Genomic DNA, 15,428 nt, shown 5'->3' on the forward strand with positions numbered 1-15,428 from the left:
GTTTGGTTTTCTTTATGCAGCTGCATCCATAAATGAGACCACATACTGACGTATGTGCAATGGACTGATGAAACCCAGTCAAAGGCCAGATCTCACTTATAGACTAGAAAGTTACCTACCGCTGTTTCAAACCTTGGAAATTACAACTCTCGGGGGGGGTGGATAGGAGGGGGAATTATAAGGTATCTTTCTTCTGTAGTCAGGTGGGTGAGACCTCTTTAACTAAAATTTTCCCCCAGAGAATTATGACTGTGGGTAACAGGGTGAGACTTACTAAGGGCATGACCACAATCTAGAACAGCTTTTTTCCAGCTTTATGACCACAACTCATTGTCAAAACTACATTCTATGCAGTGACCCCATACATGGACATGCAAATGTACTGATAACTATGACAAAAGTTATTCACAAAATAATACCTACTTTTCCATTTTTCCATTCTATACCATTCTATTTCTTTTTTTTTTTCAGTGCTGATCTTGACCCACAATGGAAACATTGACAGACAGTAAAAACACATAGAAGCTGAAGACCTCAGCAGCCCCATGCCATGTGGCAGTGCCCCCTGAAGCATGTTCACCAAGCAAGAACCCCAAGATGCTCCCATACAAAGATTTCCCAGATGAATTTGGGAAACAGAGAATGCTGTAACTCCTCTTGGAGATTCCCAAAACACATAACGTATCAAAGGCTTTGAGACATTCTTAGGAAAGAAAAACTGTTCTTGTTTAACCCAGAATTTCCAAATTTATCTGACCACATGATGTGTGTTTGTAAAACAATCTTCCTGCTAAACACTTTGGGGAAATCTCGTACACAGCAGAAACTACTGAGTTAGAGATGAAAATTAGTGTCTAAAAGTTCAAAATTAACTGCAACTTCTCCAGCCAAAAGCATTTTAAAGGAAGGAGAAAAGGTTAAATGTACCTTTGGATAGCTCTCTAATATCAATGAAAAAAATTCACAAGTCATTAAAACTAGAAAAGTATAACTTATTAAGGACAGAGAAACAAAAACGCACTAAGTACATTCCTTATTCTAAGCATCAGCAAATGGTTCAAGTATCTATCAGTACTCCCACCTAGCTGATGGACCTATCTAGCTGCTGGAATTATAATTTTGTAAAGAACTGGGTTTTGAGGCTTGATTTTAAGTGTTTGTCTAAACTGAAAAGGTCTGGTGAATTGTGATTAAATATATGCAAAGGACCAACTCATGCTTCTCCTGCACTCTTGCTGGTACTGAAGTGGCTCTGTCAAGAGCTGCCTGTATTTTTTTTTTTTAACGTCTTTATTGGAGTATAATTGCTTTACAATGACGCATTAGTTTCAGCTTTATAACAAAGTGAATCAGCTATACATATACATATATCCCCATATCTCCTCTCTCTTGCATCTCCTTGCCACCCTCCCTACCCTACCCCTCTAGGTGGTCACAAAGCACCGAGCTGATCTCCCTGTGCTACGCGGCTGCTTCCCACTAGCTATCTATTTTACATTTGGTAGTGTTTATATGTCCATGCCACTCTCTCACTTTTTCCCAGCTTACCCTTCCCCCTCCCCATGTCCTCAAGTCCATTCTCTCGTAGGTCTGCGTCTTTATTCCCGACCTGTCCCTAGGTTCTTCAGAACCATTTTTTTTAAAGATTCCATATATATGTGTTAGCATATGGTATTTGTTTTTCTCTTTCTGACTTACTTCACTCTGTATGACAGACTCTAGATCCATCCACCTCACTACAAATAACTCAATTTCATTTCTTCTTATGGCTGAGTAATACTCCATTGTGTATATGTGCCACATCTTCTTTATCCATTCAACTGTCAATGGACACTTAGGTTGCTTCCATGTCCTGGCTATTGTAAATAGAGCTGCAATGAACATTGTGGTACATGACTCTTCTTGAATTATGGTTTTCTCAGGGTATATGCCCAGTAGTGGGATTGCTGGGTTGTATGGTAGTTCTATTTTAATTTTTTAAGGAACCTACATACTGTTCTCCATAGTGTGCCTGTATTTTTATTCACCTAGTCACACAGTATAACAGCTGAAGGATATATACTCATTTTGAGGCTAACCTGAGCTCCAGCCAGCCTGACCGCAGAAGCAGGAAGTCTTTCTGTTAAGGGTGTTTTGTTGTGGCCAATAACATTCTCAGACTCTCCAAAGAGAGTCATGGTATTATCACTACCTAATATTGTATATATTTGGTTTTTGTCTGTCTGCTCCCACAAAAGTGTGAGCTCCATGAGGGCAAGGATATTGTCTGTCTGGTTCACCTGTGTATTCCCAGTGCCATAAAAAGTGCCTGGCACATAGTAGATGCTAAATAAATAAATGTTGAATAAATAACTTCCAGGGATGACCAGAAGACAAGTTGAGTGGCAAGAGGAAGAAGATAGAATATGTAATCAGAGGTCTACAAGAGACTGGATGCCAGTGCTCTGTTCCTTCATTAGCCAACACTTCTGTCTCCCTATTTCCCTAAGCCCCCTTTAACATTTCAGATTGCACCAAAGAGCATTTAAGGTTCTTGAGGACAAGGCCCGGGTCTTGTTCTCCATCATGGGGTCTTGCTCTCAAGAAGTAACCAGTAAACATTTACAGAACTACGCTGACAAAGAACAGCAGTCTGCCTTGAAAGGGCAGAGGCTCCCCAGAGTCTCACAGTCTGGAATGGTCTCCCCACATACAACAATGTCTCGCCCTTTTCATACTTCCTTATCTCCCACACATTTCAGCTCTGCTGGTTCTTCTGCAAAATAGGGTAAGATGAGTCATAATGCTAACTCCAGAGTTCGGAAACACATTTTGAAAACTGTCCACAATCATCACTGCATACACGAATGCAAGAAGACATGGCAGTTATAAGTGACGAACAATCAAATTCAGAAACACTCACACCAGAGGTGTGGTGGGTGTAGGGCTTTTTCCTCTGATAAAATATATACTTCAAAGAACCAGAAGGAGAAAGTCTTCCATTCATGGACTTTTCCACCAGTAGCAGCTCACTTTGCAATAGGGACATGGAATTTTACTTACCTATTTACTTACCAAAAAACCCACGTGACCTGGCCAGAGCAGGACAGGACCACACAGTCACATCATTCTTAGGAGACCCTTGACCAGTTGCGATCTCCTTTGTCTTAGGTAGCCAGACTAGGGAACAAATCTGTAATAATGACCCCCAAAATATAGAATTACGGCAATTTCTGATTCACTGAATGCATTTTAAACTGATTCTAGGCAGTGTGCTCTGTCCACATCTATCCTCCAGTCCATACGTGGGGTTAGGTTATTAGAGGAATTATGTTAGTTCTAGGAAAGTTTATCCCAAGGCAACAAAAGACTAAATATACAAATAGGCTTAGGCACAATGAACCTATGAACTGAAGTGGGCTATGATCACTGTCCAGGAACAGTCAGACTACTCTCAAGTTTCTCAGTCAAAGCAGTGCTGAGAAAGAAGGGAAATGAAAAAGAAAGGACACACAAGTTAAATTAACTTTCAACTCACAGATGAAGAAGGTTTTACAAAAAGAAACTCTTAAGAACTGAAATTCCTGTAGACTTAGCAGGTAAAGAGAGGTGTGTTTGGGTCCTATGCTCTATCATAAGTTATTTTCACAAGATTCTGGAAGACCAGAATGAAGGTAAACTCCCTGAGAGACATTTACCTGTGAGTTTGTGCTTGGGGTCTGGATGCTCTGCTCAGTATTGATGTCCAGGATGTGTAAGTGTCCATCCTTCATTCCTCCTCCAACAGCGAGGATTTCAGACTGCCAGGGACACCAATCCATGGCCTTTAAAGTTCCAAATAATTACACAGGCAGGTCAGCTTTGGAGAAGGTGAAATCATGAATGAGCTGCACGCATATAAGCAGAAGCTCCAGAGCTCTGTCCCTGTGGCAGATTTCCAGGACCTCTGATCCAAAGGCAAGAGCTACTTTACTCTCCAGAGATTACTTCTCAGGGACTAGAAATCACATATTGGTGCCTTCTTCAAATTTAGATAACAATTGCAAATATTTTAAACATAGAAAAACCACACAATAATATGTTTGAAAAACTTCATTCAACACATCCTCTGGGGCAAAAATCTGCTGCTGGAAGAGTTGACATGTGCCCCTAGCATCTGGTTATAAAATACAGTCTTCCTCTGGTTTGTCTACCTATGTCCTTAGGTTCTAGGTCAGAGAGGGAATAGAAAAGAATGGAGAACTATACATGCTTGTTCACAACACAAGAAAATCTGAGGTATTTCAAATCTTCATACATTTTAGAAAATAAAATTGCCTTTTCTTTAGTTATAAATTGTTATTGTTAATTCTGAAAAACAGAATTTAATATTATACATTTATACTGATAATTGAAATGACTAATAACAGTAACTTTAAAAAACATTTTAACAAATATTTCAGTCATATTTATCTGTATATCCTTATCAATCATCCTGGCAACTATTCTCATTTTTACATATTATCTTCTATATGTAAAAGTATTTTATAAAGTACTAAGCATGATGTATATACTATTTTATTTTTCTGTTGTTTTCACTTATTATATGGCTTTCCATGTTTATTTTTCATAGTTATCATTTTTAGTAATCCCACAATATTCCATCACATTATTATACTCTAATTAATGTTTGTTCTAATTCTGGACTCAGGTTGATTTTTTATCTTATTTTGGTTTGGTTTGCATTGGCTTGGGCTGAGTTTTTTGAAAAGAAGTGGATTTGGGGGGATTGTGTTTTTGTTGTTTGTTTTTATAAAAAATACTTTAATAGGGTTCAAGATGGTGGAGCAGAAGGATGTGCGCTCACTCCCTCTTGTGAGAGCACTGGAATCACAACTAACTGATGAACAATCATCGATAGGAAGACATTGGAACTCACCAAAAAGATACCCCACATCCAAAGACAAAGGAGAAACTACAATGAGATGGTACGAGGGGCGCAATCACAGTAAAATGAAATCCCATAGCTGCTGGGGGGGTGACTCACAAACTGCAGAACACTTATACCACAGAAGTCAACCCACTGGAGTGAAGGTTCTGAGCCCCAGGTCAGGCTTCCTAACCTGCGGGTCTGGCAATGGGAGGAGGAATTCCTAGAGAATCAGACTTTGAAGGCTAGTGGGATTTGATTGCAGGACTTTGACAGGACTGGGGGACACAGAGACTCCACTCTTGGAGGGCACACACTAAGTAGTGTGCGCATCGGGACCCAGGGGAAGGAGCAGTGACCCCATAGGAGATTGAACCAGACCTACCTGCTAGTGTTGGAGGGTCTCCTGTAGAGGCAGGGGGTGGCTGTGGCTCACCACGGGGACAAGGACAGTGGCAGCAGAAGTTCTGGGAAGTACTCCTTGGCATGAGCCCTCCCAGAGTTGGCCATTAGCCCCACCAAAGAGCCAGGTAGGCTCCAGTGTTGGGTTGCCTCAGGCCAAACAACCATCAGGGAGGGAACCCAGCCCCACCCATCAGCAGACAAGCGGATTAAAGTTTTACTGAGCTCTGCCCACCAGAGCAACACCCAGCTCTACCCACCACCAGTCCCTCCCATCAGGAAGCTTGCACAAGCCTCTTAGATAGCCTCATCCATCAGAGGGCAGACAGCAGAAGCAAGAAAAGCTACAATTCTGCAGCCTGTGGAACAAAACCAAATTCACAGAAAGACAGACAAAATGAAAAGGCAGAGGATTATGTACCAGATGAAGGAACAAGATAAAACCCCAGAAAAACAACAAAATGAAGTAGAGATAGGCAACCAGAAAAAATTTTTCAGAATAATGATAGTGAAGATGATCCAGGACCTTGGAAAAAGAATGGAGGCAAAGATCGAGAAGATTCAAGAAATGTTTAACAAAGACCCAGAATTATTAAGGAACAAACACCTATAAGAATTAAGGAACAAACAAACAGAGAAGAACAATACAATAACTGAAATGAAAAATACAACTACAAGGAATCAATAGCAGAATAACTGAGACAGAAGAACCTATAAGTGACCTGGAAGACAGAATGGTGGAATTCACTGCTGTGGAACAGGATACAGAGAAAAGAATGAAAAGAAATGAAGACAGCCTAAGAGACCTCTGGGACAAAGTTAAACAACATTTGCATTATAGGGGTCCAAGAAGGAGAAGAGAGAGAGAAAGACCCGAGAAAATATTTGAAGAGATTATAGTCGAAAATTCCCTAACATGGGAAAGGAAATAGCCACCCAAGTCCAGGAAGCACAGAGAGCCCCAGGCAGCACAAACCCAAGGGGAAACATGCTGAGACACAGAGTAATCAAACTGACAAAAATTAAAGACAAAGAAAAATTATTGAAAGCAACAAGGGAAAAATGACAAATAACATACAAGGGAACTCCCATAAGGTTAACAGCTGATTTCTCAGCAGAAACTCTACAAGCCAGAAGGGAGTGGCACATGGCACAATATATTTAAAGTGATGAAAGGGAATAACCTACAACCAAGATTACTCTACCCATCAAGGATCTCATTCATATTCAACGGAGAAATCAGAAGCTTTATGAACAAGCAAAAACTAAGAGAATTCAGCACACCAAACCAGCTCGAAAACAAATGCTAAAGGAACTTCTCTAAGTGGGAAACACAAGAGAAGAAAAGGACCTACAAAAACAGACACATAACAATTAAGAAAATTGTAAGAGGAACATACATATTGATAATTACCTTAAACATGAATGGATTAAATGCTCCAACCAAAAGACACAGCCTTGCTGAATGGATACAAAAACAACACCCATATATATACTGTCTACAAGAGACCCAATTCAGACCTAGGGACACATACAGACTGAAAGTGAGGGGATAGAAGAAGATATTCCATGCAAATGGAAATCAAAAGAAACCTGGAGTAGCAATACTCATATCAGATAAAATAGACGTTAAAATAAAGAATGTTACAAGAGAAAAGGAAGGACACTACATAATGATCAAGGGATCAATCCAAGAAGAAGATATAACAATTGTAAATATATATGCACCCAACATAGGTGCACCTCAATACATAAGGCAACTGCTAACATCTATAAAAGAGGAAATCGACAGTAACACAATAATTGTGGGGGACTTTAACACCTCACTTACACCAATGGAGAGATCACCCACACAGAAAATTAATAAGGAAACACAAGCTTTAAATGACATAATAGACCAGATAGATTTAATTGATATTTATAGGACATTCCATCCAAAAAGAGCAGATTACACTTTCTTCTCAAGTGCACACGGAACATTCTCCAGGATAGATCACATCTTGGTTCACAAATCAAGCTTCAGTAAATTTAAGAAAATTGAAATCATATCAAGCATCTTTTCCAACCACAATGCTATGAGATTAGAAATCAATTCAGGGAAAAAAACGTAAAAAACACAAACACATGGAGGCTAAACAATACATTACTAAATAAGCAAGAGATCACTGAATAACAAAGAGGAAATCAAAATATACCTAGAGAAAAATTACAACGAAAATACAACAATCCAAAACCTATGGGACGCAGCAAAAACTGTTCTAAGAGGGAAGTTTATAGCAATACAAGCACACTTCAAGAAACAAGAAAAATCTCAAATAAACAATCTAACCTTACACCTGAAGGAACTAGAGAAAGAAGAACAAACAAAACCCAAAGTTAGTAGAAGGAAAGAAATCATAAAGATCAGAGCAGAAATAAATGAAAGAAAACAATAGCAAAGATCAATAAAACTAAAAGATGGTTCTTTGAGAAGATAAACAAAATTGAGAAACCTTTAGCCAGACTCATCACGAAAAAGACGGAGAGGACTCAAATCAAAAAAATTAGAAATGAAAAAGGAGAAGTTACAATGGACACCGCAGAAATACAAAGCATCCTAAGAGACTACTACAAGCAACACTATGCCAATAAAAAGGACAACCTGGAAGAAATGGACAAATTCTTAGAAAGGTATATCCCTCCAAGACTGAACCAGGAAGAAACAGAAAATATGAACAGACCAATCACAAGTAATGAAATTGAAACTGATTTAAAATCTTCCAACAAACGAAAGTCCAGGACCAGATGGCTTCACAGGCGAATTCCATCAAACATTTAGAGAAGAACTAATACCCATCCTTCTCAAACTCTTCCAAAAAATTGCGGAGAAAGGAACACTCCCAAACTCATTCTATGAGGCCACCATCACCCTGATACCAAAACCAGACAAAAATACTACAAAAAAAGAAAATTACAGACCAATATCACTGATGAATATAGATTCAAAAATCCTCAATAAAATACAAGCAAACAGAATCCAACAAGACATTAAAAAGATCATACACCATGATCAAGTGGGATTTATCCCAGGGATACAAGCATTCTTCAATGTACACAAATAAATCAATGTGGTACACCATATTAACAAATTGAAGAATAAAAACCATATGCTCATCCCAATAGATGCATAAAAAGCTTTTGACAAAATTCAACACCCATTTATGATAAAAACTCTCCAGAAGCCGGGCACAGAGGGAACCTACCTCAACATAATAAAGGCCATATATAACAAACCTACAACAAACATCATTCTCAATGGTGAAAAACTGAAAGCATTTCCTCTAAGACCAGGAACAAGACAAAGTTGTCCACTCTTGCCACTATTATTCAACGTAGTTTTGGAAGTCCTAGCCATGGTAATCAGAGAAGAAAAAGAAATAAAAGGAATACAAATCAGAAAAGAAGTAAAGCTGTCACTGTTTGCAGGTGACATGATACTATACATAGAGAATCCTAAAGATGCCACCAGGAAACTACTACAGCTAATCAATGAATTTGGTAAAGTAGCAGGATACAAACTTAATGCACAGAAATCTCTTGCATTCCTATACACTAATGATGAAATATCTAAAAGAGAAATTAAGGAAACACTCCCATTTACCATTGCAACAAAAAGAATAAAATAACTAGGAATAAATGTACATAAGGAGACAAAAGACCTGTATGCAGAAAACTATAAGACACTGATGAAAGAAATTAAAGATGATACAAACAGATGGAGAGATATACCATGTTCTTGGACTGGAAGAATCAATATTGTGAAAATGACTATATTACCCAAAGCAATCTACAGATTCAGTGCAATCCCTATGAAATTACCAGTGGTATTTTTTACAGAACTAGAAGAAAAAAATCTTAAAATTTGTATGGAAAAAAAAAAAATTTGTATTGAGGCACAAAAGACCCCGAATTGCCAAAGCAGTCTTGAGGGAAAAAGACGGAGCTGGAGGAATCAGACTCCCTCACTTCCGACTATACTACAAAGCTACAGTAATGAAGACAATATGGTACTGACACAAAAACAGATATATAGGTAAATGGAACAGGATAGAAAGTCCAGAGATAAACCCACGCACCTATGGTCAACTAAGCTATGACAAAGTTGGCAAGGATATACAATGGAGAAAAGACAGACTCTTCAATAAGTGGTGCTGGGAAAACTGGACAGCCACATGTAAAGGAATGAAATTAGAACACTCCCTAACACCATACACAAAAATAAAATCAAAATGGATTAGAGGCCTAAATGTAAGACCGGACACTATAAAACTCTTAAAGGAAAACATAGGAAGAACACTCTTTGACATAAATTACAGAAAGATCTTTTCTGATCCATGTCCTAGAGTAATGGAAATTAAAACAAAAATAAACAAATGGGACCTAATGAAACTTAAAAGCTTTTGCAAATCAAAGGAAACTACAAACAAGATGAAAAGACATCCCTCAGAATGGGAGAAAATATTTGCAAACAAATCAATGGACAAAGGATTAACCTCCAAAATATATAAACTGCTCATGCAGCTCAATATTAAAAAAACAAACAATCCAATCCCAAAATGGGCAGAAGATCTAAATAGACATTTCTCCAAAGAAGACATACAGATGGCCAAGAAGCACATGAAAAGCTGCTCAACATCACTAATTATTAGAGAAATGTAAATCAAAACTACAATGAGGTATCACCTCACACCAGTCAGAATAGCCATCATCAGAAAATCTACAGACAACAAATGCTGGAGAGGGTGTGGAGGAAAGAGAACCCTCTTGGACTGTTGGTGGAAATGTAAATTGATACAGCCACTATGGAGAACAGTATGGACGTTCCTTAAAAAAACTAAAAATAGAAGTACCATATGACCCAGCAATCCCACTCCTGGGCATATACCCAGAGAAAACCATAATTCTAAAAGACACATGCACCCCAACCTTCATTGCAGCACTATTTACAATAACCAGGTCATGGAAGCAACCTAAATGCCCATCAACAGAGGAATGGATAAAGAAGATGTGGTACATATATAGAATGGAATATTACTCAGCCATAAAAAGGAACGAAACTGGGTCATTTGTGGAGACGTGGATGGATCTAGAGACTGTATACAGAGTGAAGTAAGTCAGAAAGAGAAAAACAAATATCATATATTAACACATTTATGTGGAACCTAGAAAAATGGTACAGATGAACTGGTTTGCAGGGCAGAAATAGAGACACAGATGTAGAGAACAAACGTAAGGACACCAAGGGGGGAAATTGGGGGTGGGGGGGTGTCATGAATTGGGAGATTAGGATTGACATGTATACACTGATGTGTATAAAATTGATGACTAATAAGAAACTGCTGTATAAAAAATAAATAAAATTTTAAAATTTAAAAAAAGAATACTATAATAAATACATTCTGGCATATGTCTTTTGTTTCTCATATATTATTTTTTTAGGTAAATTCCAAGCTTCAGAAGTGCTGATATAGGTTTCAAATAGTTGTAACTTTTTATAACACCAGCATCAAATGAGTACATTAATCTCATCCTGAGTTTAAGCTTAATTGGAGTTAAAAATTAATCTCCCATCCCACATACCCTTTACCAACATCCTCCATCAATATGTGGAATCTCATTCTACTCCCTTTGAATCTGGGAGGGCTGTGACTGGCTTACAAACAACAGAATGCACCAACAGTGTCACTGCGTCACTTGTGGAATTAGTTATAAAAGGTGATGCCGCTTTCACCTTGTTCTCTGAAGCACTGGCCCTGTTGCCCTGAGCCACAAAGTCCAACTCTCTTAAGACTGCCATGTTGTGAGGAAGCCCAAAGTGACCCAATGTGGAGAAGCTCTGAGACCACATGAAGAGGGAAGGATGACTAGCCAGCCAACAGCTGCGCCAGCTCCCAGCACTTTTAGCTTCAGTCACTGTCTGACTACAACCCCATGAGAGACCCTGAGCCAGAACTGCTGAGAAGAGCCCTTCCCAAAGTCTGACCCCCAGAAACCATAAGAGATAATAAAATAATCGTTGTGTTAAGCCACTAGGTTTTAGGGTAATTTGTTACATAACAATAGATAACCAGAATAAATACCATAAATAGAAAACGTAAACAGTGAAATATGGTTGTAGTTCATATAAGAAAGACAGTGAAGAACTCTAATCAGTCAACCTACCTTCAAAGTAAAGACCTTGACCTTGTATTGTGAATAAATGTACAATTTAATTTTCAGTTGAAATAAAATATTTGCAATATATATGTATCATATCTTATGGTTACCTACCTTAGTAGTCTTTTTTAAATAACCATTCAGCTACACCCCTGACTGGGCTGGATAAGAGGGCTATTTCAGTAAACACAAAATTTTGCATACAATTTGAAAAGGCTGAGAAATTCTCCTGAGCCCATGGATCCCAGTTTCATCATAGAATATTTTTATGTTTTTTAGAGAGTATCTTTGTGTTTATTAGCAATCATTTTCTTCAATACCCTACTTCCAGTTAGCTTTTACTATAAACACGCTGTTTTGGCAAAACTAGAATCTCCATCATGAGAGAAATCACACAGACGTCAACCTCTGAGTCTGCTGCTGCTCCTGCTATACTAGTTGGCTAGTCGGTGGTGAGTGTGAAAGTATTTACACTAGTGACTGTTCTTATGATTCCCCAGGTAGTAGCTGCCACAAGGTTTGGCTTGCCCAGGTCTCCAGAAACTCTTAGTTCAATTCAATGTATTTCTGATAAGACATCGAAGAATGTAAGCAGCTCTTTCCAGGTAACAGCTCTCTGCAGATCTTTTGTCTTGTCACTTCAGCAAAACTATATGTTAACTAACTTTACACCAGATGCCCCATGCTTAACTAACCTCCAGCGCAAGCACACCTTTCAAAACTGTTGGATTTATTACCTTGACTGCTGTAGGTTGGGGTATGACGTTTAGCGGGTGACCCTGTGCATTCACACCTGGATCATGGGGCCATATAGTCAGCAGTCCGTCACTACAGCCACTGGAAAGCAGCCTGCCACCCGGCGACCACTTCAGGGCACACACAGCTTGCTTGTGGTGAAGAATTCCAACATGGTGCTGGGCTACCCGAACATCGTGATGATAAACACGGCCCAGTCTCGACCCACTGCCCAGAGGTAAAGGGGCAGGTTTAGGACAGACAACTTGAGCCCTAATGCTGCATAAGCATTATGCAGAAAGTATTGTTCAAACTCCTGAAAGACCCCTTAGGACAGATTCAAAACATAGACATTTCTTGAGTTAATAAGGATGGAGTATTCTGCCTGGGTGATTCTTCCCACAAGTGAAATAGATGTGCTTGGCAGAGTTTCAAAACTGGATATTTAAAAGATATATTTTGAAAGATAACTCTAATGGCTTTAATATGATGCTTTAAAGTTAATGGCTTTAACTTTAATGGCTTTAATGCAGGCATGGAAAAAATAAATTTAGAAGATTATCATATTTTCCCAGATAGTAGTTTATGTACTGAACCCAGGAAATATTACTTTTCTGGAATTCAGAATATTTCATATTATCTTAATGAAATGGCATATGTGTATGATATATGTGTTAGACATAAAAATGTATTATTTCCTTTTTCTATTAATCTACAGATCTACTATTAGTTTGCTCATGCTACTAATATCTAAAAAGAATATAAAACTATCTGAATGTCACAGCAAACTGCAATATGATTCAAAATCACTGGATAATGTCTCCACTCTCAGTGATTCGGATCCAAATGATGATAAGGGTCCTGTCTCACAAAGATAATGAACTCTTTCTGGACTAGTTTTCTCCAAGGAGAAAGTAAATAACTGCCTACAATTATTTCTGAAGTTTCTCAAAGCGCAGTATCAGATTTTTAAAAACAACTTAGGCACAGCCCAGATAGCATTTTGATGAACAGTATGGACTCTGTGGCCAGACCACCTGGTTCGAAGCCTGACTCTTCCCCTTACGTTAACCATGTGACCTCAGGCTGGTGTCTCAGTCTACTCCTCAGAAGAAGAGGGTGGGGGGATATAAACCACTTTATAATGTCATTGCAGGGATTAAAACGTGATTACACACCTAAAGAGTTAGCACATTGCCTGGCACAGAGTATTCTAAAATGTTAGCTGCTATGATTATAAGAAAGTGTTTGTTCATGTTCCTCATGGATAATGAAACTAAACTTAAGCAATGTAAATAGATTGTAAAAGGAACTCGAGTATAGAATTGACCAGAGTACAACAACTTCACAGGGTAAATATTTAGGTCTATATAAGAGCAATTTGCTTAAGTAGTTTTAAGTCTGGCCTATAATCACAAGGTATTAAAATACCAAATTTACATCTGTGCTACTTAAAGAAATTGTAAAAGGCTTCAAATTTTATTTAAATTTAAATCTACTTTAAGAAATACAGTATGAAGATGAATGACTGTTATTAAATACGTATTTAGACCAATTATGTAGGCTCACAGGGACAAGTCGCTTAACGTTCCTGGTCAAAAAGAAGCAGTTAGATGACTAAATCAGTAGTTCTCAAAAGTGATAAAGTGTCAGCATCACTTGGGAAATTAGAAATGCATATTATCAGCACACCTCAGACCTACTGAATCAGAAATTCCCAGAGTGAGAGCAGCAATCTGGGTTTTGAGGAGCCCTCCAGGGATTCTGACACACTCTCAAGTCTGAGAATCACTGAACTGGTTAATCTATGAGGTTCCTTCCAGCTCTAACCTCTGTGGGTCTGTGAATTGGAAATGTGCCCCCCAGAAAGCTTAACATATTCCAAATTAGTGATACTGATATCAATAAATACCCATTTCAGAAAAATATCCCTCTAGTAGGTATTACTTGGTACAGAGAAACTTTTTGCTTAAACAGAGTTTTACATTTTATCTGAACAATCTAATGAATCCTGAACGTCACATCTCAGTATGAGTACATGCTTTAGGCACAGAGCCACCATGGTACACGCGGCCACTGGACTGCTTATAGCACCAGGTCTGAATACCTGACAGGTAGAATCATAACTGTTACTAATCATGTCTGCTTTGTTTTACTTTGGTTTTGGTTTTAAATATTGCAGTTCTGTTCACTCAGCACCCATAGTCAATTGGTGATGCAAATATAATTGGTTCCAGTAAGACACTACTCACCTGCTAAGGATGTAGTTATTCCAGCTTAGAGCCCCAACTACTGACAAATGACCAAGCATATTTCTCTGTCGCTTTTTAGTGACCACATCCCATAACTGAAAAAAATGAACAAGCATGGTTATGTAGCATTTTCACAACCCACGGTCTTCTCAAAGGCCTGATAGCCAACTAGTGTTGATATAGCCAGTCCTTATGCTAAGTGAAAGTTCAGCACCTCTAACCCTAGTCAGCAGTTTTCAATGCTGTCTGCATATTAGGATCATTGAGGAAGCAGGCTATGGGTGCTAGCCATTCTGATTTAATGGTGGGAGTAAGAGCCTGGGGATATGGCATTTATTTTAAAGTTCTCCAGGTGAAGTCAATGGGCTGCAAAGGGTTAAGAATCACTATGACACTTCTAGTTCCTTCAAACTGTGGGAATTCCAAACCTGGAAATTCACCTATAGTTATCAACAAATAAAATTTGAGTGCCTAGACACTTTGTAAAGTCAGGAATTCTATTTCCTGCTAAAAGACTCCTTTTCTGCCAGCTATCAATGATATTCTGACCCATATTAGGAATGAGAACTTTGGCATAAGAAGAATCATGACATAACCCTCATAGTATCCAGTATCATTACAGAGATGAGAAAACAGTAGAGCCATCTGTGGCCCTCCAAAGTCATTGAACACCTGAGCGATACTGTTTACACTATTGCTAATAAACAACAATAACAATAACGGTACATGAGAAATTAGATAGATTGATGGAAACTTGGTAAGCTCCCATTTCAGAGAGCCTATTAGAAAAAAAATTCACTCATTTTAAGTAACTCTACTCCTGATCATGGCTTAAGGTGAGAAAGGAAGACTGGAAGGTTGTTTTCTTCTCTCCAAAGTCCTAAAACTGGGGATCTCCTAAGTCCAACTTTAGTCCGAGAGAAAGAATGGAGGGGGAAAAAGGAAATGTGACAGAA

General features: G+C 38.5%; 1 protein-coding gene across 1 annotated transcript in view; it reads right to left on the minus strand.

Moving 5' to 3' along the window:
• The window catches only part of CDC20B (cell division cycle 20B), a 43,815-nt gene that overhangs the window by 3,040 nt on the left and 25,347 nt on the right, over positions 1 to 15,428 (minus strand). The window contains exons 7-10 of the mRNA XM_073801941.1: positions 14,473 to 14,567; positions 12,223 to 12,448; positions 3,678 to 3,803; positions 3,055 to 3,172 (exon numbers count right to left, since the gene is read on the minus strand). Of these exons, the coding sequence (XP_073658042.1) occupies positions 3,055 to 3,172; positions 3,678 to 3,803; positions 12,223 to 12,448; positions 14,473 to 14,567 (565 nt within the window). The remainder of the gene's footprint in view (positions 1 to 3,054; positions 3,173 to 3,677; positions 3,804 to 12,222; positions 12,449 to 14,472; positions 14,568 to 15,428) is intronic.

Source organism: Tursiops truncatus, chromosome 3 (assembly GCF_011762595.2).
Source record: "Tursiops truncatus isolate mTurTru1 chromosome 3, mTurTru1.mat.Y, whole genome shotgun sequence".
Taxonomy (NCBI): Eukaryota; Metazoa; Chordata; class Mammalia; order Artiodactyla; family Delphinidae; genus Tursiops; species Tursiops truncatus.